This window comes from Fistularia commersonii, chromosome 16 (assembly GCF_037954325.1).
Source record: "Fistularia commersonii isolate RoL2024-O1a breed Wild chromosome 16, RoL_Fcom_v1.0, whole genome shotgun sequence".
Lineage (NCBI taxonomy): Eukaryota > Metazoa > Chordata > Actinopteri > Syngnathiformes > Fistulariidae > Fistularia > Fistularia commersonii.
This window is the reverse complement of record NC_141299.1, coordinates 6799292-6822718: the sequence shown is the minus strand read 5'-3', so window position 1 is coordinate 6822718 and position 23427 is coordinate 6799292. Positions and strand designations below refer to the sequence as shown.

The 23427-nt window shown below is 39.6% G+C and overlaps 3 protein-coding genes across 4 annotated transcripts in view; 2 read left to right on the top strand and 1 right to left on the bottom strand.

Moving 5' to 3' along the window:
- Positions 1 to 8877, top strand: part of pip5k1ca (phosphatidylinositol-4-phosphate 5-kinase, type I, gamma a) — a 43230-nt gene extending 34353 nt beyond the window's left edge. The window contains exons 16-18 of one of the 2 annotated variants that reach the window (XM_086161252.1): positions 462 to 696; positions 4661 to 4750; positions 8344 to 8877. In XM_086161252.1, the coding sequence (XP_086017378.1) occupies positions 462 to 696; positions 4661 to 4750; positions 8344 to 8346 (328 nt within the window). In that variant the 3' untranslated portion in view covers positions 8347 to 8877. The remainder of the gene's footprint in view (positions 1 to 461; positions 697 to 4660; positions 4751 to 8343) is intronic. The other variant, XM_086161253.1, reaches the window with a different exon arrangement.
- A 3583-nt stretch (positions 8878 to 12460) lies between these two features.
- LOC147225729 (ras-related protein Rab-11B-like) lies at positions 12461 to 15739 on the top strand. Its single transcript, XM_086161256.1, has 5 exons — positions 12461 to 12572; positions 13360 to 13555; positions 13635 to 13828; positions 14087 to 14167; positions 14272 to 15739. Exons 1-5 carry the CDS (start codon positions 12533 to 12535, stop codon positions 14415 to 14417), a joined length of 657 nt encoding a protein of 218 aa, XP_086017382.1. The 5' UTR covers positions 12461 to 12532; the 3' UTR covers positions 14418 to 15739.
- A 3269-nt stretch (positions 15740 to 19008) lies between these two features.
- LOC147225728 (ras-related protein Rab-11B-like) lies at positions 19009 to 23389 on the bottom strand. The gene is made up of 5 exons (XM_086161255.1): positions 23230 to 23389; positions 21416 to 21611; positions 21143 to 21336; positions 20975 to 21055; positions 19009 to 20693 (listed from the first exon to the last, which is right to left on the bottom strand). Exons 1-5 carry the CDS (start codon positions 23267 to 23269, stop codon positions 20548 to 20550), a joined length of 657 nt encoding a protein of 218 aa, XP_086017381.1. The 5' UTR covers positions 23270 to 23389; the 3' UTR covers positions 19009 to 20547.
- Between the last annotated feature and the right edge of the window lie 38 nt (positions 23390 to 23427).

Genomic DNA, 23427 nt, shown 5'->3' with positions numbered 1-23427 from the left:
AATAATATATAAATGAAGGGGATGACAAATAGACTTTCCTGCATGAAAACCACAATTTCGTACCACTCATTCATTTAGCCAATCAATCTTCATTTTCGGATGCCAGCTGAGCTCTTTTGCCAACTATTTAGATTTTCTCCAGAGGAGCTGAGCTCAAACACAGAAGCTGAGCCAGCATTGTGGATGGGGATAAATCCAAGCTAATAGTTTATGATGTGGCCAAGAACAATAAAGGATTGTAGAAACACTCAGTAAGCTGGCAAATCTTTCAGCTTAACATATTTAAATCACAATCACCTACCACGCAGCTGTTGAGTCAATGTCTGAGCCACTCTGTTAGCCTATTCCTGTCCCTCTGTCCTCTTGGGGGTTGATGCCATATGGTTAGTGGCCTAGTTAATTAGGGGGTTAGGAATATTAGATGTAAAAATATAATACTCCAATCCCATCACTTTCAACAGTGAGGCTCAGGAGGGAGCTGGTGCCGAGGCTCCTCCTGATACCGCTGCAGCACCTTCCACCTCTTCATCAGCACCAGCAGTTCCCTCCTCTCCTGAGGTGGCCGAGGAAGCCCCGTCTAGTCCCAAGATGGTGGTGGTGGACGCCGACAGGGCCAGCCAGGTTTCAGGCTCAGGGTGTACTAGCCAGGCGTCAGTGGATGATGATGACGACGTGCCAATCACAGATATCTACTTTGTAAGTGAAAAAAAAAATCTCCAAAAGCACACAAACACACAGCAAAAAATAACTGTATATCAGATGGGGAACAGCTCCTTTCACTTTCACATGTTTTCAGAGGTGTTAGCACTGTATTCAGCCATTGCAAATGAAATGTTGTGCAATTTTTGCGTTATCAGCTCATCAGTTATCAGATCAATTATCTACGGTTTTAAAGTTAATGGACTGAGTTGCTCGATACTCCCCTACAGAGGCACTGAGGGAAGTGCAACGGACCAGAGACTCAGCTGGGTATGACGATTAGAGCGTGTGTAGTCCTTGCTTGCAGTGTGTGGTGCACTCAGTTAAAGACAACATATTGTTTGGAGTGGTTGCAGAGTGCAAATAGCATGTGCCCTGTCACTCTGCTGTTCCTGGCTATTATGATTTTGAAATTATCAAGGCTCAACAGACCCACTCAGCAGCTGATTTTTGCGTGAAGAGAAACTGATGCTTTCACAACTTGCATGTGCTAAGCCTACATGATCAACCACCCGGAAGCAACTTGCTGCTGAATAATGGGAGATCCAATGTGAGCAAAAAAACATTGCTATACATGACTGCAAGAATGTCAGGTTGCAGATGGAGAGGTGGAGCAAGTGGCCCCACTTAGAAACAGAAGTGCTTCCAAATGGCTTCAGTCTCACCTCGCTGTCCCCTGTCAGTAACTACAGCCTGTAATGTAGCATGTGAGAACTAATGGCCAGTGCGCACTGGTCAAGCTCCCGCAGTTGTCCAGCAGCTCTCACTGAGACTATACGCGCCTGTGCACAGCAGGGGTCTGTAAAAATGCATCAAACAAAGCGACTGTGTGCCCATCCTCACAGCACAAGCCACAGGCAGTGCCATCAGATGTGGCTTCAAGGGCCTGAACAAGTATAAGTTGGTGGTTTATTCAGTCATTGAAGTGCTGCCAAATATTGAAACAGGCATATCAAATCCCCACAATTCTTATACATGAAAAATACATTTGCACTGTCATTCATCTAGCAATTTGAGAATCTGACCAGCCTCTGTGCTCTTACTTCTCCATCATCATCACCGCTTCTCTCCTCTGACATCCCATGCGATTCAGGTTTAACTCAACCCGTGGTTTCCAGGTGGTGGTCCTCAACATGTTTACAAAAAACAACATGTTTGATGGCTTAAGTGTTGAAATGAGTTTTTGTCATACATTTGAGGAGTGATAGACAACTAAAATACCTCTTAGAATTTTCACCAAGGTCATCCATCCATCCATCCATTTTCCACCACTTATTCTGCACCCAGGGTCGCAGGCGACGCTGGAGCCTATCCCAGCTGTCATCAGGGAAGAGGCAGGTTACACCCTAGACTGGTCGCCAGTCAATTGCAGGGCCAAATATACAGACAGACAACATTCACTCACCCATTCGGGGCAATTTTCCCAACTTTTTCCAATTAACCTACTGAATGCTTTTGGACTGTGGGAGGAAACTGGAGAACCCGTAGGAAAACCCAGGCAAACGCCGCACAGAGAACATGCAAACTCCACACAGAAAGGAGCCCTTATCAGATTGAACCAGGGTCCTTCATGCTGTGAGGCTGGCGTGCTAACCACTGCGCCACTGTGAGGAGGATAGCTCATTTACATAATTATCCATGAACTCAAGAAACAATTATGACCTAAGAAAAGAATGATGCATGAACATCATATCCTTCCTTGAAAAACCAACTCAGTGATTACATGTGAAATTTGAGTTGCTAAAGTTTATACCACACAAGTGAAATGCCATTTTTAGAAGAAACAATATCAAAATAAATCAGATTAATTCATAACCACACACTTTTCTGTAAATACATAACACAATGTGACAAAATATTCTGTATGGTGGGTATTTAGACACACAAAGAGTTGAATGAAAGAATCATCTTCTAGTTGATGCATTTTTAACATTTCTATAGGTTGAAAGTGCCGTGATTATTGTTTGCTATTGGACTGGTACATGAGTTGACAGTGTTTCCAACCTTGTCACTCGTCCAGGAAACACTTGTGTAAAAGCTGTGAGATTATACTAATAAATCAATGACATAGATGAAAAAAAGATGATGTTTGTACCACAGTTTTACTTCCCCACACTCACCTCTGTCCCCAGCATCTTATTTTCCTCTTCACTTCTTGTCTTGAGCAGCATTTTTTTTTTTCACATCTTACTTCTTGTCACCAATATTGTCTTTCATCTCAATCACCCAAGTAATAGCTACTGGGTTACAGACATTCAGAAACATCAACTTTATATGTTTGATCAAATTTCCCTCCTCAATATTTTATTTTCAGCATTATTTCCATTTTTTACATCTCTTGTTTGTCTGTATGTTTGTTTCCCCTGTTCTTGTCACTTTCCTGATGGGAGAACCTGGTTGGTCTCTCCTTTCCAACAGAAGGTCAAATGCCAGTCCAAATGGCCAGTAAGTATGTTAGATGGTGCTAGTGGTCGTTGGCCTCCTATTTGATCAAACATTAGTGCTGTTTACATTGCTGTCAGACTGATCAGACCACCTTCACCTGGCTCCTTGTTTTATAACAATGGGGCATTTTTGTAATGTAGAGGGGATTCCAAATTAACACAGGGTTTGGCTGTTGAAACAACAAAATCTGGTACATCTTGCAATGGGATGCAAAGGGTCGTTACAAATTTGAAATGACCTTCCTGCTGGAATATTTTGAATATAATTGTTATAACCAACTACTTGCCACATTATCGTTATAAAGAAACACACATCAATCTAAGCATGAATTGTGAAATCCTGTCAGCAGGTGTTACACATTGTTTATACCATTTATGTCATCTTCTAACCATTCAGGTGTGTCACTTCCAACTTTTTTGAGACTTCAGCATTTGCTATGTGAAATCTAACCCAAATGTTAAGAGTAAAACATCCATTTATGAATGCTGTTCGCATTTGTGTGAAGTGTTAAATGTAGAAAGTAACAAAAAAAAATCCCAATTTTGACACCCATAGATGCTGTGTTGAAAAGAAATTTCCAAAGTGCATTTGTATTTCATTTTATCTTATATTTTCATCTTGGATGGAATTTGCTATCACTCTCAGCATGTTTCATCCCTCTTTGCACATACGTGGACCGAATGTTATCTCCAATGGTCTGCGCTTTGAATGTTTGTGTGGTGGAGGGTTGAAGGTGAGAGGGAGCACACGTGTGAAAGAGAGACGGAGACATCTACCCACAGTCATGTGTTTCATCTGCTTCCAACTCTCAAAGTGCTGCTCCCGATACTGAGAAGCAATTTGCAGTATTCTTCACAGCCCAGTTGACACTGAGCTCCATCACAACGCTGCCGCACATGATGCAAAGAGCGCTTCTGCTTGTTGGAGGGGAAAAACATCCTGTTTTATTGTTACGCTTTGACTGAGGATGCTTTAGACGTCTGTCATTCAGTTAACTCTCCCTGCATCCTGGCTTACTTCCCATTCCCACTGTCACTGCAACTACCCTCTATCTCCCCAATTCCCCTCTTTTTCTAATGGAGAAATTCATCCCTCACACAATATACCTCACTTTGCCTCACAGGAGTGTCATTTTGGGCTAAACTCTGAATATACAATCCTAACATATGTCAATTCAAATTGAAAGATTTCATTAAATTTATACGTTTAACACTTCTTTGCATTAAAACCTGTTTTCACAGTTCGTACATCTATGTGTTAATTGTTACACAATTCCAAAAGGATTCCAACATCCTTTTTTGAACATTTTTTTGCTCCACATGTCAAAATCACACTTTCCAATGTGTCTCAGCAACATTTCCTCCTTTATGCATCCCTAATTTTCATTTCCTGTCTTGTCTTCTTTTCTCCTGTGCTCTCCTGTGTCCCTCTGCCTGCCCCTGCTGCTTATCTCTGTGCCAATGGCCTTTCCTCTGTCCCTCTGGCTCCCCCTGCTGTGCATGGTGTGTAAAAACAGCCTCCAGAGGACAGGACCTGGGTGTACTCTCCACTACACTATGGCTCAGAGTCTAAGGCCCTCCCAGATGGGGATTGTGAAAGAGAGACAGTAAGTGAGAAGCATCAGATTAAAATACACAGTACAGGAGAATAAAGGGAGGGAATCAAGCCTCATATTTTCATAGGTTTACTCATTTATCCAGAAGCTCCAGAATGGGGAAAAGGTCAGGTGTCACTTTTTGTGTCAGAAGCTTCTGTTTTATATTTTGACAGTGAAAGAAGATCAGTACTAAAAGGAAATGCTTCTCAGGAAGTCACTGACCTCTCAAATATTAGGCTTTGTCAATATCCCGAAAGCCCACCAATGCATTGAAACATCCATTCTTCATTGAAAAGTGGACAGAAATGGTCACTGACATTCTGTGTGACCATTTATTCCATGGCCAGTCATCCTGTTTCCCCCCAGCAACAACCCATACTGCCGTTTTCATCAGCCTGTACAGTGCACTATGCCAGCGTTACACACTCCCCCAATAAATACACAAATCTCATATAACATTGCTGATCAAAATGATTTCCGAGTAGCTTGGTTTTACATTTACGGCTGAATTACATTTTTAACGCATAATGTATATTTTGATAATCTGAGTGAATTTAGATCTACTTTTCAAAAACAGAACCACTGCTGAATACTAATACTAATACTAATACTAATACTAATGTCACTACAAAGACTCATTTTAATGCTGATACTAATGATGAAAATAAAGGGTTTTTTGGGGGATTTTACTTGAAAATCACATTGTTCTATTAACATAAAGAAAATACAGTTTCCCTATGAGGAGAAGTATAGACAATAAAGTAACTGGGATTGATTGAAATCAGTGAGGTTGCGTCCAAACGAATAGTATAAATATGCTAAAAAAATTAAAGATTATCAAATTCCTGTGCAGGAAGAAAAGTTTGAGAATGACATTTAAGAAAGATTAGTGTAGGTTTTTCTTAGTTCAGCAGGTTTCATAACGTTAGAGCGACAACAGGAAGCGGCTGATCACTGATGGTGATCTGACTATGACCTGGATGTAGCTCGTCAGGCCACATCGGAAAATCTGAACAGATGAGGTGACATTCCAAGTCATCAATCAGATATGCTGTATATTGAGTTGCAGGAACAGGTCTATATAGAGAAGCAATGACTGAGGTAATATAATTATTCCCATTCGTTCTTGTGATAAGTCAAGCTGCATTGGTTTCTGACATTGACATATGGTAGCCAGAACCCCAGCTTATAGCAAAATTAGTACCATAATATTACAGAACATAAAAAAAGAGTGTAAAACTTATATCAGATCATGCTGTTCTGCATTATTTGGATCACCTTAAACTTGATTAAATAAAAGTATGATTTTACCATATTTTAATCTGATCATTAAAATAAATGGTTGGCATCAAATCTTTGCTCTGAAGTCCTAGCAGCCTGCTGAACAATAATGGAAAGATTGCCCAGATTGGCACTAAAGAAGCTGGTGAGATTTGGGGGTGCTAGCTGAATACATTTAGACTTATCATGATGAAATGACATTTTAGGATATCCAGGATTTGATGTCTGAAAAAGCTCTGAATTTAGCTATGCTGCTGGGATCAGTTAGTTTTATTGGCAAATATACTTGGCCCCCTGACTGACTGATAACCCGTCCATGGTTTACCGTTCCTCCCGTCCAGTGCCAGCAAGGATTAGTCCAAACTCCACTAAGCCTGTGTGCAGTATAAGAGGTAAAAACGATGAATGCATTAATGATACCAAGTTTATTTGGTATAGAAATAAGGTGACAGAGCATTTGTTTGTTGACATGGCTGCATATGCACAGATAGAACAAAAAGGTGCAGGAGGTGAACCTTTGGGGACACAATTTTTCAAAGGTTATTAGAACAGAGAGTGAGCTCATTATTCCCACCCAAGTCTCTAGCTCACATGAAAGGGATAACACTATCAGATTTTAATATGCAATCTAAAAAAAGAGGTTTTTTTTCAACAGCCAATGAAAAAACATCTGTAAACTGGAACTGTTGCTGCATTAAGTGCAATAAAGCCAGATTGAGAACCAGAAAGACATGTTTTAATTATTCACAAAAAAGTTGTACTGGAATTTTTTACGTGGTTATGTAGAGACAAGTGATCCGTAGGGTGTGTGAGCAAAAGCCTTTTTGAAATATGGATAAAGAAGACAAAAAAACAAGAAATGTACTGAATGGCAAGCAGGAGGATGGCCAAGATGTAGGAGGACTTTACATGGGACATTGTTGCCTCTGACAATGAAAGTGGGCATATACAGAACTTAGCAGCAAACTACAAACTACCAAGACTCACCTCAGCATCTGTCATATTCGATATCGTAATTTGTCAGTGAAGTTTTATTTTGCTTAAGATTGATTCCGCTTCATTTGTCATGTTTTAACACCTGAACACTCATCAATTTTCGAAAAAGCAAACACTCTGGGCCCTAATCATATATTCCTTATCCAAACATATAGTAGATTTGCCTTGGCACAGTTGACCATCTGTCACATACACACACACACACACACACACACATTTACATTTCTGTTAAAAAGACATGATGTTGTTAACCATAACATCACATTACTCATTTCTAAGCAGTGTAACTCAGCACGATTAGCTCATATAATTTTTTACATGGCACGTTTAAACCATTAAATCAAACAAGTCTGAATGGAGGCATTACTTTTCTATTCTGTACATCTATTCTGTAGAGGTTAAAAGGAACATTTTGGTTCCCTACAAACTTTCCCCACACAAAGCAACAGTTAGACACATATTACAAACACAGCCTTATCATAGAAATGTCTTGGCCATTTTTGTTGACACCTCGTGTGCAAGAAAAAAAAAAAAGATATTTAGTGTCACATTCCATGAAGCCCAGTGTCCTCACAGGATTTGTGTCTCCCGCTTCTCTGTGCGGAGTTTTCTGCAAGACTTTTGTCCAGGAGATTTGGTTTCTCCTACTACCGAAGATATGTATATTAAGAAGGTCATGCTCTTTCAGTTCCCCGCCAGGCAATTAGACAGAGGGTTTTGGGGTTAGACTCTACACATATCTGTTTACTGTTCCTGGACAATACGGTCGATTTCACTGGAATCTGTGCTGTGACAATGGAGACTTTCATGTCGGTGTATCAGGGTCAGAACCCAGAGAACATCATCAGAGGATTATGTATCTCTATTTTCTTGTATTAGCGCCATTCCAAAAATTTTAACCCTGGCTAATTTGATAAAACTGGAAGATAAAAATGATTCACATCTATGTCAGCTGGTAGGAAGGAATTAGAAGGAATTATATGAGTTTAGCAGATCAAAGAAATTGATGAATGTTGCTGTTTTGTGATGTTTTAATTGCAGAATTTAACATATGATATTGCATCCAAAGCTCTGTATGGCTTTGAGTGACTAAGAAGAGTTTGATCAATCAAATCCGTCTTAGCTCTCCGGTTGCTGTCAGGAGCGTCCATTTATTTACCACTTCAATCTGAAATAAGTAAATTCACAAGAGGTGATTGTACAGGACGTCCGTCATGCGTACCAGTTCTTTTTTCACATCATTTGAAGTTTTCACTCTGTGGACACCAGAAAATTTGTTTTATATTTGTTTGTCTCAAATACACTTCTCTCTGTTTCTCCAACAGTAAAGTCTGTTCTCTGGCAGCGAGGAAGGATCGTCCCAGTGCGAAGGACTCATCGGTCTGTCAACCAGACTTAAGTTGCTGTGGCTCTCTGCCCCAACCAGGATTTCAAACACGCTTACAGAAACCGAACACTCTCGACAACCAGAGGGGAGAAAATTCTGAAAGCACTGACATCACTGATTTTGCAAAATCCTCGCCTTTATCCTCAACATTAACAAATTATATCAGTTCAATAAATGTGTGTAAATGTGACCTACAGTAGTAAAACTAAGGCTGTATGTCGTCTTATATGTTGGAAAGAAAACAGTATCTCATGTTCTATTTTACATAACAAACGGGAGTTCTGGGGGCTCAATCATTCACAGCAAAGTAACTGGCCAAGTGGAACGTCCAGATGTATTTTTTTTTCATTTCATGTTCTTCTTAAATGCTATTTTCAAAGTGACTCAAAGGAGTCTCAGTGTAACAACCCTGACAGTCTTCATTAAGGCCTTCATTTTTGTCACCTCCTGCTAAGAAAAAAAAAAAAAAAATTCAATATGACTGACAGTTGGATTTACAATATATACCATACACATTCTTGAATAAGAACTGTAGAGAATTCCCTTTTTGTGACTTTTTTTAAAGAAAAACACAAAATAGTTTATCCAAATTGAATCTCAGCCTATTAACTCAATGTTTCATGCTGATTCATTTGAAAAGAAAATGCGCGAGATGGAAAAGTTCTCAACCCAGGATCGTCTTCGGCTTTGAAACGGTTCAGATTTGTTGTCACCCTTACAGCCAATAAACACTGGCTGCCCTCCTTCAAAATTATTTCTTCTCATAAACTTAGAACTTTGTACATCCTTTTCTCTACATAACATTACTACAAAGAACAACAAAAAATGGGACATGTACTTTTGAAGCTGGTCTCGACTGTGCCATGATGTCCCTGTTGAGTGGAGTGATGTCCACATCAGAACCAGACCAGCCCACGCATACAGAGCTCATTTTGCTCTGTGACGAGTGATTGGTTAAGCGTATCTGTTTGGCCAATAAATAGTTCAGTATGTTTGAATCCTCTTTTGGAAATTCACAGTGAACATGCAGTGTGTTTTTGAGCACGTGACTTGATTATATATAATTTATATCAAAAGCTTTTGCTGCATTTTTTGTTTCATGTTATTCTTCAGCTGATTTTCTTTTTTTTTACTACTGTGAAGTTTTTTTTTTTATTTTGTACTTTCATTTAAACATCACTGTTATTGGTACATTTTTAATCACATTTTTTATTCATCCAAAGAATCACTACATTGATCATTTCAGCGTCTGGCAAAATTTTAATCTTGTTTCTACATCATGTTTGTAAATACAGTGTTACTACACTTTTGGCTCCGTCACCCATGTGAAAGTGTGTGATTTTTTTTTTTTTTTGCAACAGTGAGGCAGCAGACATTGTCAGCCTTTATGGGATCTTCACATCATTACAATGTCTTCCATTGCTGCCCTACTTTTGAAAAGATGCACACAAATTATTTTTAAAGATAGAGTCTTAAATCTCTTAGTAGTTGTGGAAAATAATCAGCATCTCAGTAACATTTAATAGATTTGGTCACCCTCACATCCTCATGGTTAGAAATCCATTTAGTAGGCGTTTCAAATGCTCGAAGACTGAGAGCATCATTTGTAAAATTTGCAGTCAGTGTAGTACCTTTTATCTCTTTATTTGAACGCACTGCTCTGTTCACTCGATAAGACAGCGGTTTGTTAAGGAACTGAATGCTGTTTGCACTTATGAAGAGCGCCTGGTGGTAAACTTATGATGGAGACCAAATAAACACACGTCATATCATCTAGAAGCCGTACTTTTCAGTTACTTAGATAGGAGTTTCTGCTCACACGGCCAGGTATTTAGTCAGCGTTTGCTTTAGGATTAATCAAGTGCGTTGGTGAAGTCAATCACAGTCATTGTAGGGTCAGTGTTTGCCGTAGTCTCTGTGGCTGACATGCAAGGACTCTTCGCTAAGACTACTTTTCTCTCTTAACTTCAGAAATAGTTGATTCAGTTGGTATGTTTCTACATGTGTTTATGAGTATGAGAGGACACGTCAATGTCAGACATTTTAAAACAAAAATCAGTACATTTCCATGATGTGCAGTGGCCAGTTGTAATCTGTTTGCTGATGGAGACCATAGCAGCAATATTTTGTAAATTTTAAGCTTTTGAGTCCATTTTGATTGCCTTCCAGGCAAATTTTCAATGTAGGCCTACAGTTTTCTTTTTTTTCACTTGTGATGTTATATTTATTTTTCCTTCTCATAGTTGTGCTCCTGAGAATGTGTACATAAAATTATAAATACAAATATAAAGATTTACAAATATATTTTCCATTTGAATCTGAGAATATTATTTTTATTTGGTTTTATTTTTGCTGCTGGGCAAAAAAAAAAAATATTGCAATCCACATGAGTTACTGTATCATATTCTTCAGTGTGTTTATCAAGATGCAGCTGCTGTATATTTACGATCCATAAACCACAGCTGTTTCTTTGTAAAACTGAAAAATTTGTGGGTTTTATTGTTCATGCAAATCAATAGGGATTCTTCCAACTGTTCAGCTATGTCGTGTATGTGTTTTCAAATTGCTGTGTGCCCTCATCCAATAGGGAGAGTCCTTTTCGAACATAGCATGACTTCAAAATGAATATGCATATCAAAAATGTGTATTTATGTATATGTGTGTATATTCATCTATTTATACATGGAGATAAATAGATGGCTGTATGTGTGTGTGTGTTTGGACTCGATCAGAATGAATACAAAATAAAGCAGTTCTATGAATTGTTGTCCCATTCGGATAATGTGATACATCCATTGATTTAATATTGAAATCAAGATGGTGAATTTGTCCATATGGAAAGGATTTTGGTTGTTGTTGGAATAACATACCGTATCTAAATGTGGACAAGGTTTGTAACGGGGCTGAAAGAAAGCAAGAAATCGTTGTACTTTTTTTGTTGTTGATAGCCTCAAATAAGTGGGAGACAATTAACTTTTGACTTTTTTCACGTTTGTGTTTTTTTATTGGATTCTCAAACTGTTGACCTATCTTCTGGAACTAGATTCTATGGAAATATATTCAGTATTTGTGCAGATTAGCTGAGCAGAACCTAAACCAACATAGCAGAAAATGGGGAAAATACCCATGAAATACCAGCATCTCTGTGACAGGCATTGCATTTAAGAGTTAAAATCATAAAGTTACAGCAAAGACAGGTTGACTCCTCTTTGCTGACCTTTTTGCACTGAAAAAAAAACTGCTGTCATCTCAAGAGAGATCACCAGGACTAATTGTTCTTTTTGACTGCATTTTGCTGAATTAAATAGAAACTGCAAACTCGCTGTGGAAAGACCTGCAGAAATATACCCTCACTTTTAGTTAGAGTTACCCTAAGAACTGGATTATCATGTCTGGGAGAGGCTGAGGTACATGATTTTGTTTTTTTCCTGACTTAAAACTTGACTTTTGCCAAAACCCAGGAATAGGAGGCGAAACTGTTCAGGTCCCTTTAGGGGCAAAGCCAGTCCTTTCAGCATTTTAAATTCACCTGAGGATCAGGATACACTGCTTCCCTGATGCATGACAGTTGAGTTGCCAAACTTTAATGGCTGATGTCATGGTGCATTTTTGGTTCCCCAATGGTGAAAAGAAGAATAGATAATCCATCTTGAGAGAGAACTGCTGCGTAACCTTAACACTATCAGCATCAGTGAAATCCAGTCCAGTGTTGCAGTTTGGAATACTGTTCCAAACCAGTCATTTTGAAAGAGTCTTTAGATTTCATGAGAAATCCTTTCATGCCATTGTGAATGTCAAGTTCAAGAAATTCATTGACCGATTTTTGTCGCTATGGAGTCATTTATTATAATGATGACTGACGCTGAAATGGGCTCAAATTTGTTTATAATGATATTTCTATATGTCAACACTTGTACTCGGTTTTCGCAGCTTCTTTACATTTGACAACACAACCTCACTGATTGGTTTTCGTTTTAAAACAAAACACACGGTTCGTCATAATAAGTGTCAATCAAAGAAATCCACGATTTCAATTGGTTCAAGCCGACGGTCATTACCCACGTACTTGTTTCACTTCCTGTTGTTTGTAGTAAAGTATTTAACAGTAACATAACAAGCCCTCAAATATGGGGACCCGAGACGATGAATACGATTACTTGTTCAAAGGTAAGTTCTTGTCATTTTTAGATATATGACAATAAGTGCATATTTATTAATCTGCTTGAAAGTAATAGAATTAAAGTAGTAAACAAAATTAAGGTTTATGCTAAAGTTAGCAGGGCTCGTAGACTGTAAGTCATGAAGAGTCACAAACGATACCGTGGTTACAGTAACCGTTATTTAACAAAAGCAATTGTTTACAAAGTAAAATGGTAGTCTTCAACCAAATACATTCTAATAATGTTGAATTAAGCCTCTTGAACCAGTCAGTGCCGGTGTATAACGCTAGTCAATTGACAGGCTAACGACAGGTAAATAAGCTATGTTGTTAAGTAGCAGGCTAACATTTTAGCTCTTTGGCCTTTAATCGATAACCTGAGACGAACCAAAGATAACTAGAATTACGAATAATCAGCCACAGATCCCTGATGCCGTTTTTATTTTGCAGTGAAACACACAATCATATTCGATCATATCCATATCACTTTCAAAGTCGTGACAAGTTTTGGTAACATAGCAATTTGCTAAGTGGTTCAAAACAGCCACCCATCCATAAGCGTCATCACAAGTTTGACTGCGCTAGCATGAATCAAATGAAAGATTTTTACACTTCCCAATCGCCTAAATAAACTTTTAAGTGAGTGTGTTTCCATGCCTACGCTTCTATTCATGTTCGTATTTATGTATTTTTATGTACATGTGTATATATATAACACATGCATATATGTATACATGCACAGTCACTGTCAATTACCATTTGTCAATTCTCTGATTTTACTTTTCTGTTTTTCAGTTGTGCTAATCGGAGACTCGGGAGTGGGGAAGAGTAACCTGCTCTCTCGTTTCACAAGAAATGAGTTCAACCTGGAGAGCAAGAGCACCATTGGGGTGGAGTTCGCCACCCGCAGCATCCAGGTGGACGGCAAGACGATAAAGGCTCAGATCTGGGACACAGCCGGACAGGAACGCTACAGAGCTATCACCTCAGCGTGAGTTTTCAAAGCGGACTAAAGTGGCTCAGACATTTTCTGATGGTTCTGGTTCTCATGCTGCTTACGATGTCACCAGATATTACCGTGGTGCTGTCGGTGCCCTCCTAGTTTACGACATAGCCAAGCACCTGACATACGAGAACGTGGAACGCTGGCTAAAAGAACTGAGGGACCACGCTGACAACAACATTGTCATCATGCTGGTTGGGAACAAGAGTGACCTTCGCCACCTGAGGGCCGTGCCCACTGATGAGGCCCGAGCCTTTGCAGGTAACTCGATGATAATCTGAGATCAACGATAAAGAGATCATTTGTGAAAAATATCTTACAAATTCAAACTACCTAATACAGCTTGACATTTATAGGAGTGATCCTTACTTTCAGTCAGTATAGGATTTTAGTTCATGTGTCAAGTGTTCATTTAATTACATAAGCTTAGTTGGAGTGTGCTTGCTTTTTCATTTCTGTTTTGTTTTTGTTTCGTTTTTTTGCTTACCTGTAAATATTCTTTGGCCTGTTTATACACAGAGAAGAACACATTGTCATTTATCGAAACCTCCGCCTTGGACTCCACTAATGTCGAGGAAGCCTTTAAGAACATTCTCACAGGCAAGAAAATAGCAAGTTCTTGTACAATCTGCATTTCAGTCTCAAAACTTTTTGGGCATTCTTTGACTGTCTCATTGATGTTAATGTTTTGCTCTCTTTCACAGAAATCTACCGTATCGTGTCCCAGAAGCAAATATCAGACAGATCTGCACATGATGATTCTCCAGGCAATAACGTGGTGGATATAAGTGTCCCTCCAACCATGGATGGGCAGAGGGGCAACAAACTGCCGTGCTGCCAGAGCCTGTGATATTTGTATTGTCCCTTTCTCAGTTTGAGTCTTCCCCTTCTCTCCCTCCTCCCACTTCTTTACTTGAAGAGTCATGCTGTTAATGTTATATTCTCATAGGTTCAAAGCTCTTTGATACAAACTCAAGCAGTAGACATTCCTATTTGCTGGCTGCTTCTCTTTCTGTGTCTCTAAGCGCATGTTCTCCTCAGACTGCAAAAAGGTTTGTATCTCTATAATGCTAACCTCGTAATAGCATGGACCTATCCCTTTTTCAATGAGGTTATCCTTGAATCTGTAGTAAACTACAATTTCTTTATTCACTCTCCTATAGATCCTGTTGACTCCCTCCTGTCAAAGGAGAGGTGAGGGATCTGTAGGTCAGTGTATCAGCACTCCAGTGCTCTACTTTGCTTTCTTTTCCGCACCCCAAACCAATTGTTGACATGGTTTACAAGAGTGAACTCCAGATTATTGTGTTTGTGCGACCTGACTGTGCCTGGTATGTGATAACAGTGCAAAACAGGGGAGAAAAACTTGAGAAAAAGTACCATAACCACTTGGAATATTGATGTGACCTTCTGCTTATTGCTTTAATTTTTCCTCTTGGAGCCCTGTGTCTACTGTGACATGAGCCAGAGTGCCAGCTGGCAGTGACTGTCTGACATAATATGGGCGTGTGTGTGTGTGTGTGTGTGTGTGTGTGTGTGTGTGTGTGTGTGTGTGTGTGTGTGTGTGTGTGTGTGTGTGTGTGTGTGTGTGTGTGTGTGTGTGTGTGTGTGTGTGTGTGTGTGTGTGTGTGTGTGTGTGTGTGTGTGTGTGTGTGTAAGAATCAGCTGGAAGTGTGCGTGTGTGTGTGCGTGCGTGCGTGCGTGCGTGCGTGCGTGCATATGTCTGTTTCTTTGCACAAAGATACCAAAGGAGACAGATGCAAATTTGGAGTTTCTTACCAAGTGTATTCAATTCTGCTAAACCGGCAGATAATTGCTGTATTTGGAAAAACAGGATCAGGCTTTTTTTTGCAAGCGTGTGATGTTAGAAATTGTGGCGAGTTGATTGTTGTTGGTAGAAAGATGGCATCAGCCTCAAACCAGCTTTGTATGCACCTCCTCTCATGTCACCAGGCTGACGCTGACTGAAAACCTTTGTACTTTTGCACTTCCAATCATTTCACAGAACAAACCACTGTCTTATTTATCAACATCTCAATCACCTGATTTTCTTTAATATAAAGGAGTCAGTGTCAGTTCCCATATGTCTTTCCTCTGCATTCATTATGAATGTGTAATGAACAAATGTGTGCATGATCTGAGAACATTGAAAATAAAGCCACTAGAATGATATTCACCCGAGTTTCTTTTTAGCAAATTAAAACTGATCCTCAAGTCCACCTTCACATACATGAAGAAAATCTTGAGTCCAAAAGCAGCCAGAAGAAAATGCATTACACTATGTGTCACGGTCGCTTCCAGGCATGAATTTCTCTGAGTTTTTTGAAACAACTATTAAAAGCAACGTCATGTACTTGGGAAAAATATTCACAAACAATACCTTCACTACAATACAAACCTTCATTAATAACGAAAAGCAAGACATGCAGGTCATTTTGTGGCAATATAGTGGGATTTCTTTACAACTATGAAAATAATAATTCCACTCTCATCAGACTGAATTATAAATAAAATCCACATACTCAATAAAGTGCTCCATCTGCCATTTCAGCCTCCAGTTTAGGACAGTACAGCGGATTACAGCAGCTTGGATGTTAAGGGTGAGTTTCAGAGTGATGGGAACATCTGTGATCAAGTATTTACCCCTGCGAAATACTTTAATCAAAAATTAGTTTAATATGTTTTACTGTCAGTGATACGTAATGAGTAATACACCATTTCCCTGACAGTCGTATTAGTACAAGGTCTATTGTCTCACTGGAATAAAAAAAGGAAAACACTCAATGAAATCTGGCCTCAATATCCTGTTATTATAATATCCTGTATTTACAATATCCTGCAATTCACCTGTAATAGAACATGATGCATCAGACTGCAGTCTGTCTGCCATCTGTGGTTCATCCGAGTGGAGACGTTCAGATCTGCTGCTCAACGTGCTCATGGTGTAACTACCCTTATAATTGGTTTAGCAGCCACTTTGGGCAAGACAGTACTCCGATAATGACAAATGATATGCTTCAAATGACATGTATTTTACAAATGTACAAATATACCCCATGGTCTAATTTATAGAATGATATCAAATCTTATCTTGGATTTGTATGTTTGTCTCCACTCAGTGATGTCACAGCATTGCTCCACTGTCACATCAGGGTGGGACCTGCGCTGAGGCACGTTCGAAAAGAAAAATCCTTTTGTTCTATTTTACTTTGACTAAGTGTCTCCTCAACTCCTCAACATGGATGTGTAAATGACTACGTTTTGGAAGTTTTATTCCTTAACACAATAAGCGTATGCCCAGTCTGATAATGATGATGTGACAGTGATGCCACTTGCTTGACTGAGATACGCAAGGCTAAACTGATGTTTTCCTTAGTGAAACCCAAAGATCCTCACCTGGGCCATCTCTCAATATCTGAGAGGGTGAAAGAAACATTTTGTATTATTTCACAATAACTTGTCAGGGAATATGGAGATGCTCTGAGCTTTCAACTGCTTACGTGTCAGAGTCCGAGTGATTTGATAAAAGGCTGTTGACACTGATGCCTTCGTAGTGATCACAGCTTCGGGAAAGGACTGGATTTCTGATTATTTTGTACCCCAATGACAAGTCTTCCTACTGAAATACGATTTAATAACACCTTTATAGAGGTTGTCCTGCTGGCATCACTACAGAAATAGTTTTATTTCTATTCCTGGGGATTCATTACACAGACTTTTAGCTCTTCACAAGCCATTTGGTGTCAGATAAAACTAAACTTTTAAAAATACCTATTTATAGACTAAAGATTTCAAAAAGGCGTATGCTTGTGATGACTCCATCATGAGTCAGGGGCTTGTGTAGGCTTTTATCATTGAGGTCCCGCCTAGTTTCTTTCACGATGCTTCAATGATGCAAACTGGTAGTCAATCAATGTTTATATGCTTGTTCTTCGTGTTTTTTTTATGTTATAGACTATCTCAGTTGCCTTCTGGCAAGTTTAGGGAGAGGAGGAAATTCACATTTCTTGGAACAGAAACTGGTTTGAATTTTCCATCATTTTTGTTACAGTGATTACAAATCATTTAGAGAAGGGTGTCCTACTTTGGGGGCTTGGAAAACAAAACACAAACTACTGAGTTGACCTGGTTTCTGGATTTTCAGATTTTCAATTTGGATAAGAGGGAAAATGATGATTACCTCTTTCACGCACTGAACTCTAAAACAATATTGTCCTGACCCACACTAGCTGATGCCTCCTGGTTGGAACTAATCTCGGAATTAAAGATCACACCATGCTCTCAGGATGCTTATCAGCTTTATGAGTTTATGAGCCACATATTCATCTGTGTTTACTGTTTGGCAGTGTGAGGACCTTGAACCCGGACATGCTGGGATCATTGGCGCTTCCATTCAAAATAAAGTGTAATTGTGATATTAGTTCACAAGCAAAGCATCTGAGGTTAATCCAGAAGCTGCCTGGCTGCCTTGGATTGTGAACACAAAGTAATTTAGTCAGCAAACCAACAGAGATTTTATCTATATAAATATATATATCTTCTTCTTCTTCTTTCGGCTTTTCCCTTCAGGGGTCGCCACAGCAAATAAACCTTCTCCATCTAACCCTATTCTCTGTGTCCTCCTCTCTCACACCAACTACCTTCATATCCTCTCTGACTACGTCCATAAATCTTCTCTTCGATCTTCCTCGAGACCTCTTGCCTGGCAGCTCCAATTCCATCATCCGTCTATCAATATATTCTCTATCCCTCCTTTGTACATGACCGAACCATCTCAGTCTGGCTTCTCTCACCTTCTCTCCAAAACATCTAACATGTGCTGTTCCTCTGATGGACTCATTCCTGATCCTATCTATCCTGGTCCCTCCCAAAGAGAACCTCAATATCTGAGATGAAGATGTTGAGGTTCTCTTTGGGAGAACCTCAACATCTTCATCTCTGCAACCCCTAGTATATATACTGCTCAAAAAAATAAAGGGAACACTTGAACAACACAATGTAACTCCAAGTCAATCACACTTCTGTGTAATCATAGTGTCCACTCAGGAAGCAACACAGATTCATTTTGACTTGTTTAAAGGACATTACATCAAAGTTGGATCAGCCTGGAGTGTGTTTTTACACTTTAATTTTGAGTGTGATTCCTAATCCAGACCTCCATGGGTTAATACATTTGATTTCCATTGATCATTTTTGTGTGATTTTGTTGTCAGCACATTCAACTGTGTAAAGAGCAAAGTATTTCATAAGAATATTTCATTCATTTAGATCTAGGATGTGTTTTTTAAGTGTTCCCTTTATTTTTTTGAGCAGTGTATATAAAATTCAGTAGCATGCAGTTGTAAATGCATTTAATGCGTGTTATCTTGTCATTTGTTTTGTCTATGTTGGGGGATGTGTATATGGAGCACTTTAGGAGGGGACAGATTGTAACACATACATTAGTTAAGATATACTTTATTGATTCCCTGCTGACATTTCAGCACGGAATCAGCAGGGAAACATGAAGCTCTACATTTGAACATAAATTCTTGTCAGGTTTTATTTGAGATGTTTACAGCAGGTCAGAAATATTTCTCCCTCTGCATTTTGGTGAATATGAGCTCTTTAGTTGCATTCAAATATTCGTTAAGATTGTCGGCTGGATTATTTGGGCGACTGCAAGAGGAAGGCGTTAAAAATGTCTTATAATTTCGAAACTGCCTTTTTTATACTTGTAAAATAATAGTCAAGACAGTATCACTTCGAAACTCTTATGCAGACTGGTGATGACATTTCATAAATTGCCATGTACCATGACCCCAAGGTCTTAGTGTTACACGGGATTATTAGGGCCAGGCAGGAAAAAAAGAATGAAGATTGTTTTATTGCACTTCAAGAATCAAGTCAAGGCTTGGAGAATAAAGACAGTGTCATTAAAAATGTCAGTTCCCATATCAAGGTTTCAGGTACAATGTCCAGAATATAGTGAAATTGAATGTTAATGAGGGACAATATGTAAAAAGTAAAATGCTTAACCTGGAAATAAATTATAAAATGTCACTATGAAAAGTTGAGAATATGGAAATGCTGGGTTGTTCAAAATGAAAATGCTAAGAATGAAGTGAAATTGAGGTGTCTGGAATAAAGTCTAGTTTGAGAAAAATATTCGATTTTCAGTAAACATGCTTATTACAAATACAAATAAAATAATTTTTACGTAAAGAATTTTGAGAATAAAGTTGAATTGGTAAGCAAAAAGTGATGAAGTGTTAAATAAAAGCTGTCACTAACAACATTCAACTTTATTCTTGAAATGCTTAAACAAAGACTTTGGATTTGTGCCTTAACCCTCTAATGCTAACATGTATTACGCCGACAATGCCAGTTGCCCGTTGACTTGCACATTTCAATCTTTCTTCAAAACAATCGTGGTTTGCGTGTTTTTTAATCAATCATTTTATTGTAAATGTATCCAGTCCTTAAACCCAAAGTACAACAATGAAAACTTTTTCCAAGTATTCTTCAATAAATACATCGTGATAATATTTTTGGCATGACAACTGATGTAAGACCGTAAGAACCACGCTGTCAAACGAATAATACTGCCTACAAAGGCTGGAGCATAAACTGCACATATCTAAGGGAGAAACTGCCCCTTGATTTGCGCAGCACCATCTAGTGGTCGCCGCTGAAATGTTCCACAATCTCCCTGCATATGACCAGGGTATCAGTAGGATTCTAACCACCTCACAGGCTTCCTTAGGACAGCAGCAGCTTCCTGGTTCTCCTACTGAAGGAACCTTGAAGAATCTGGTGACGTAAAGGCTTCTTTGAGTTTCTTTTATGGGAAAAGAAAAGAGCACTGGTGGATTCAAAGTACTATAGAAAACAATGATAGAAGGAGCAAAGATACAGGAACAAAACATGAAAAAAAGTGCACAGATGATGTGATGTCATGGTGGATTTTGGAGGAAGAGTGTATGTCATGGGGTTGAGTGTCACAGACTCTGGCAGCACTGGAGTTTGTTGCCCTTGTGCCCATCAGTGGTCGGTGGGACACTTATGTCCACAACATTGTTGCCTGGAGACTCGTCATGTGCAGATCTGTCCGCTATCTGCTTCTGTGACACGATGCGGTAGATTTCTGTGGAGGGAAAGCCCAGGTCATCATCCTTATCAAGAGAAAGTTTGTTCAATTTTGTTTATGGCTTTCGTTATCCTTCCTTTGTCCACACTGTTTTCTAAATATCCCATCCTGTTTTAAGGAAACTGGGAGAGATGCGGTATCCTTGCCTGGAAAATTGTTCAACTCTTTTCCAAGTTTCACAATGTTTGAAAGGGCCTCCTTTTCTCATTTTACATAATGCCTTATTTCTCATGAGCAAAATAAGTATCTTTAAAAGGATTGTGTCTTGCAGGTCATACCTGTTAAAATATTCTTGAAGGCCTCTTCTACATTTGTGGAGTCCAGCGCTGATGTCTCAATAAATGAAAGTGTGTTCTTTTCTGATTGAGGAAGAGAAGTCAACCACATCATAAACAGGCACACAGTGAAAGTGTTTATCACACTCTTATGAGGAACCATCGAGTTACCTGCAAAGGCTCGGGCCTCATCAGTGGGCACGGCCCTCAGGTGGCGAAGGTCACTCTTGTTCCCAACCAGCATGATGACAATGTTGTTGTCAGCGTGGTCCCTCAGTTCTTTTAGCCAGCGTTCCACGTTCTCGTATGTCAGGTGCTTGGCTATGTCGTAAACTAGGAGGGCACCGACAGCACCGCGGTAATATCTGGTGACATCGTAAGCAGCATGAGAACCAGAACCCTCACAAAATGTCTGAGCCACTTTAGTCCGCTTTGAAAACTCACGCTGAGGTGATAGCTCTGTAGCGTTCCTGTCCCGCCGTGTCCCAGATCTGAGCCTTTATCGTCTTGCCGTCCACCTGGATGCTGCGGGTGGCGAACTCCACCCCAATGGTGCTCTTGCTCTCCAGGTTGAACTCATTTCTTGTGAAACGAGAGAGCAGGTTACTCTTCCCCACTCCCGAGTCTCCGATTAGCACAACTGAAAACAGAACAATAAATTCTGAGAATGTGATAGAGCGGCATAATGCAGTTTACCAATTCAGCTGTTGATTTTTCACCAGGATAACTGCTGTCCCTATCAACGTCAACCGTTCCTACAGCTATTGAGGATTTTCTGCTTGTTTTTGATTAATTAAACATGTACAACGCGAATTAACATGGATGTGTACAAAATCAGACCCTGTATACCAACACTGATATACTGGGGGGGGAGATCCAATAAATTCTATTCATTACAGCAGTAATATACTTTAAATGTATCCAACGTGCACGGATGGGGTCCGTTTGTGTGCATGCATGCGCTACATGTATGACAAAGTGGACAAATCTTTCCATATAAAATATGTCTCTGAAAATCTAACAAATCATTGTAGTCATCAGTCCTGGGTGGAGTCAGGCATAGCAGACCCAAAAGCTAAATTACTTACTGTGCTGTCTGTACAGAGAAAGCCTTATCAGACTTTGCCCTGTAAGGAGTATTGCAGGAAAAGGATAGGGAAAAAAAACAGCTCACTGGAATATCTGACTCAACATTTTTCAAGGCCTCTCTTCCCACACGGGTGTTGCAAATCATCGGGAGCTATAATAGATTTTTCACACTCTTGGTGACAACCTTGATTAACGCCATGGTCATAAGTGACAAAAACTTAAAGTTTTGTGCTTCTGCGTCTTTGACTGTTCAGTGCTTCTAATGATTTGTATGATCTGACACACATTAAAAACACATTTTCTCCAATAACTAATTGGACAGTTGGCTGGAATGAATCAAAGGAAAATGGCATTATATGATTTATGCTGGGGTGCATTAACACAACAGACCTGTCCCTGGATGAGTGTTTCCAGTGAAACAATGCTGTAATCAGGCTGAAGAGGACGGAAACATATCATTCAATACAGTATGTTGAAACTACTGATGACACTGACGATGATAAACTCAAGGCTTTGGAAATCTGTCAAGTAGGAACTTATGAAAACTGACAGCAGTCAAGGGGGACCCAACTGCTGAAACCAAATCCAAACAAGAGTTTTTCTTTCACCTCAGGCTACAGGTCTGAATAACAGGTCACCCACAAAAGGGACTCACTTCCCTTTCACTAAAATGATCTGATTCCAGAACACACCAAAAACGATATTCTTTGGCACACCATTGTATTCTACGCGACCGTATATAGATCGTTTACTGTTTGTCCACAACGAGGAGCCAGTCGTTAAAATGATGTAGAAATAAGTCATTGCTAATAGCTCCATAGGATTCTCCAACCAACAGCATACAAGGGTAGCTCGCCGCAGAATCTCTTCTATTACGTTTAACGAACCTTCCTACAAACAAAGCAGCTGACTATTAGAAAACAGTCCAATGTGTAACAAACTGCAGTAGTACCCGAATAGTACGTATGATGTTGATTTCAGAAATAGACGCCGTAAGCAAACTAACAATTTGGCTAGCTAACTAGCTAGCGAGCTGCCACAGCCAGCTGATGTCAACCTGACCACTGATGTTAACACAGTTAGTTAGCATTAGCAGGCATGCTGAGCTAACCGTCTTGGTCAAATAACATCGGAAGGGGGCGGCAGCACGCGGATCCTACATCACTTACCCTTGAACAAGAAATCATATTCGTCGTCTCTGTTTCCCATTTTTGATACAGTCACCTCTCAGCCTGCGGTGGGGACAGAAAGCGTCTTCTCTACCTCAACCTGGGTGTTGCGCCAAGCCGAAAGCACACGATGCGCAGCTGCGTCACAGCCGTGACGTTCCTCGGGTCATGTGACTGCAAAACGGGAAAAAACAAACA

Coding starts and splice junctions, on each gene's coding strand:
- LOC147225728 (XM_086161255.1), bottom strand. CDS start 23,269: ATGGGAAACAGAGACGACGAATATGATTTCTTGTTCAAGG. Junction 21,612..23,229: donor ATATGATTTCTTGTTCAAGG/GTAAGTGATGTA, acceptor TTCTGTTTTCAG/TTGTGCTAATCGGAGACTCG. Junction 21,056..21,142: donor TGAGGCCCGAGCCTTTGCAG/GTAACTCGATGG, acceptor TTCCTCAATCAG/AAAAGAACACACTTTCATTT.
- LOC147225729 (XM_086161256.1), top strand. CDS start 12,533: ATGGGGACCCGAGACGATGAATACGATTACTTGTTCAAAG. Junction 12,573..13,359: donor ATACGATTACTTGTTCAAAG/GTAAGTTCTTGT, acceptor TCTGTTTTTCAG/TTGTGCTAATCGGAGACTCG. Junction 14,168..14,271: donor CTTTAAGAACATTCTCACAG/GCAAGAAAATAG, acceptor TCTCTTTCACAG/AAATCTACCGTATCGTGTCC.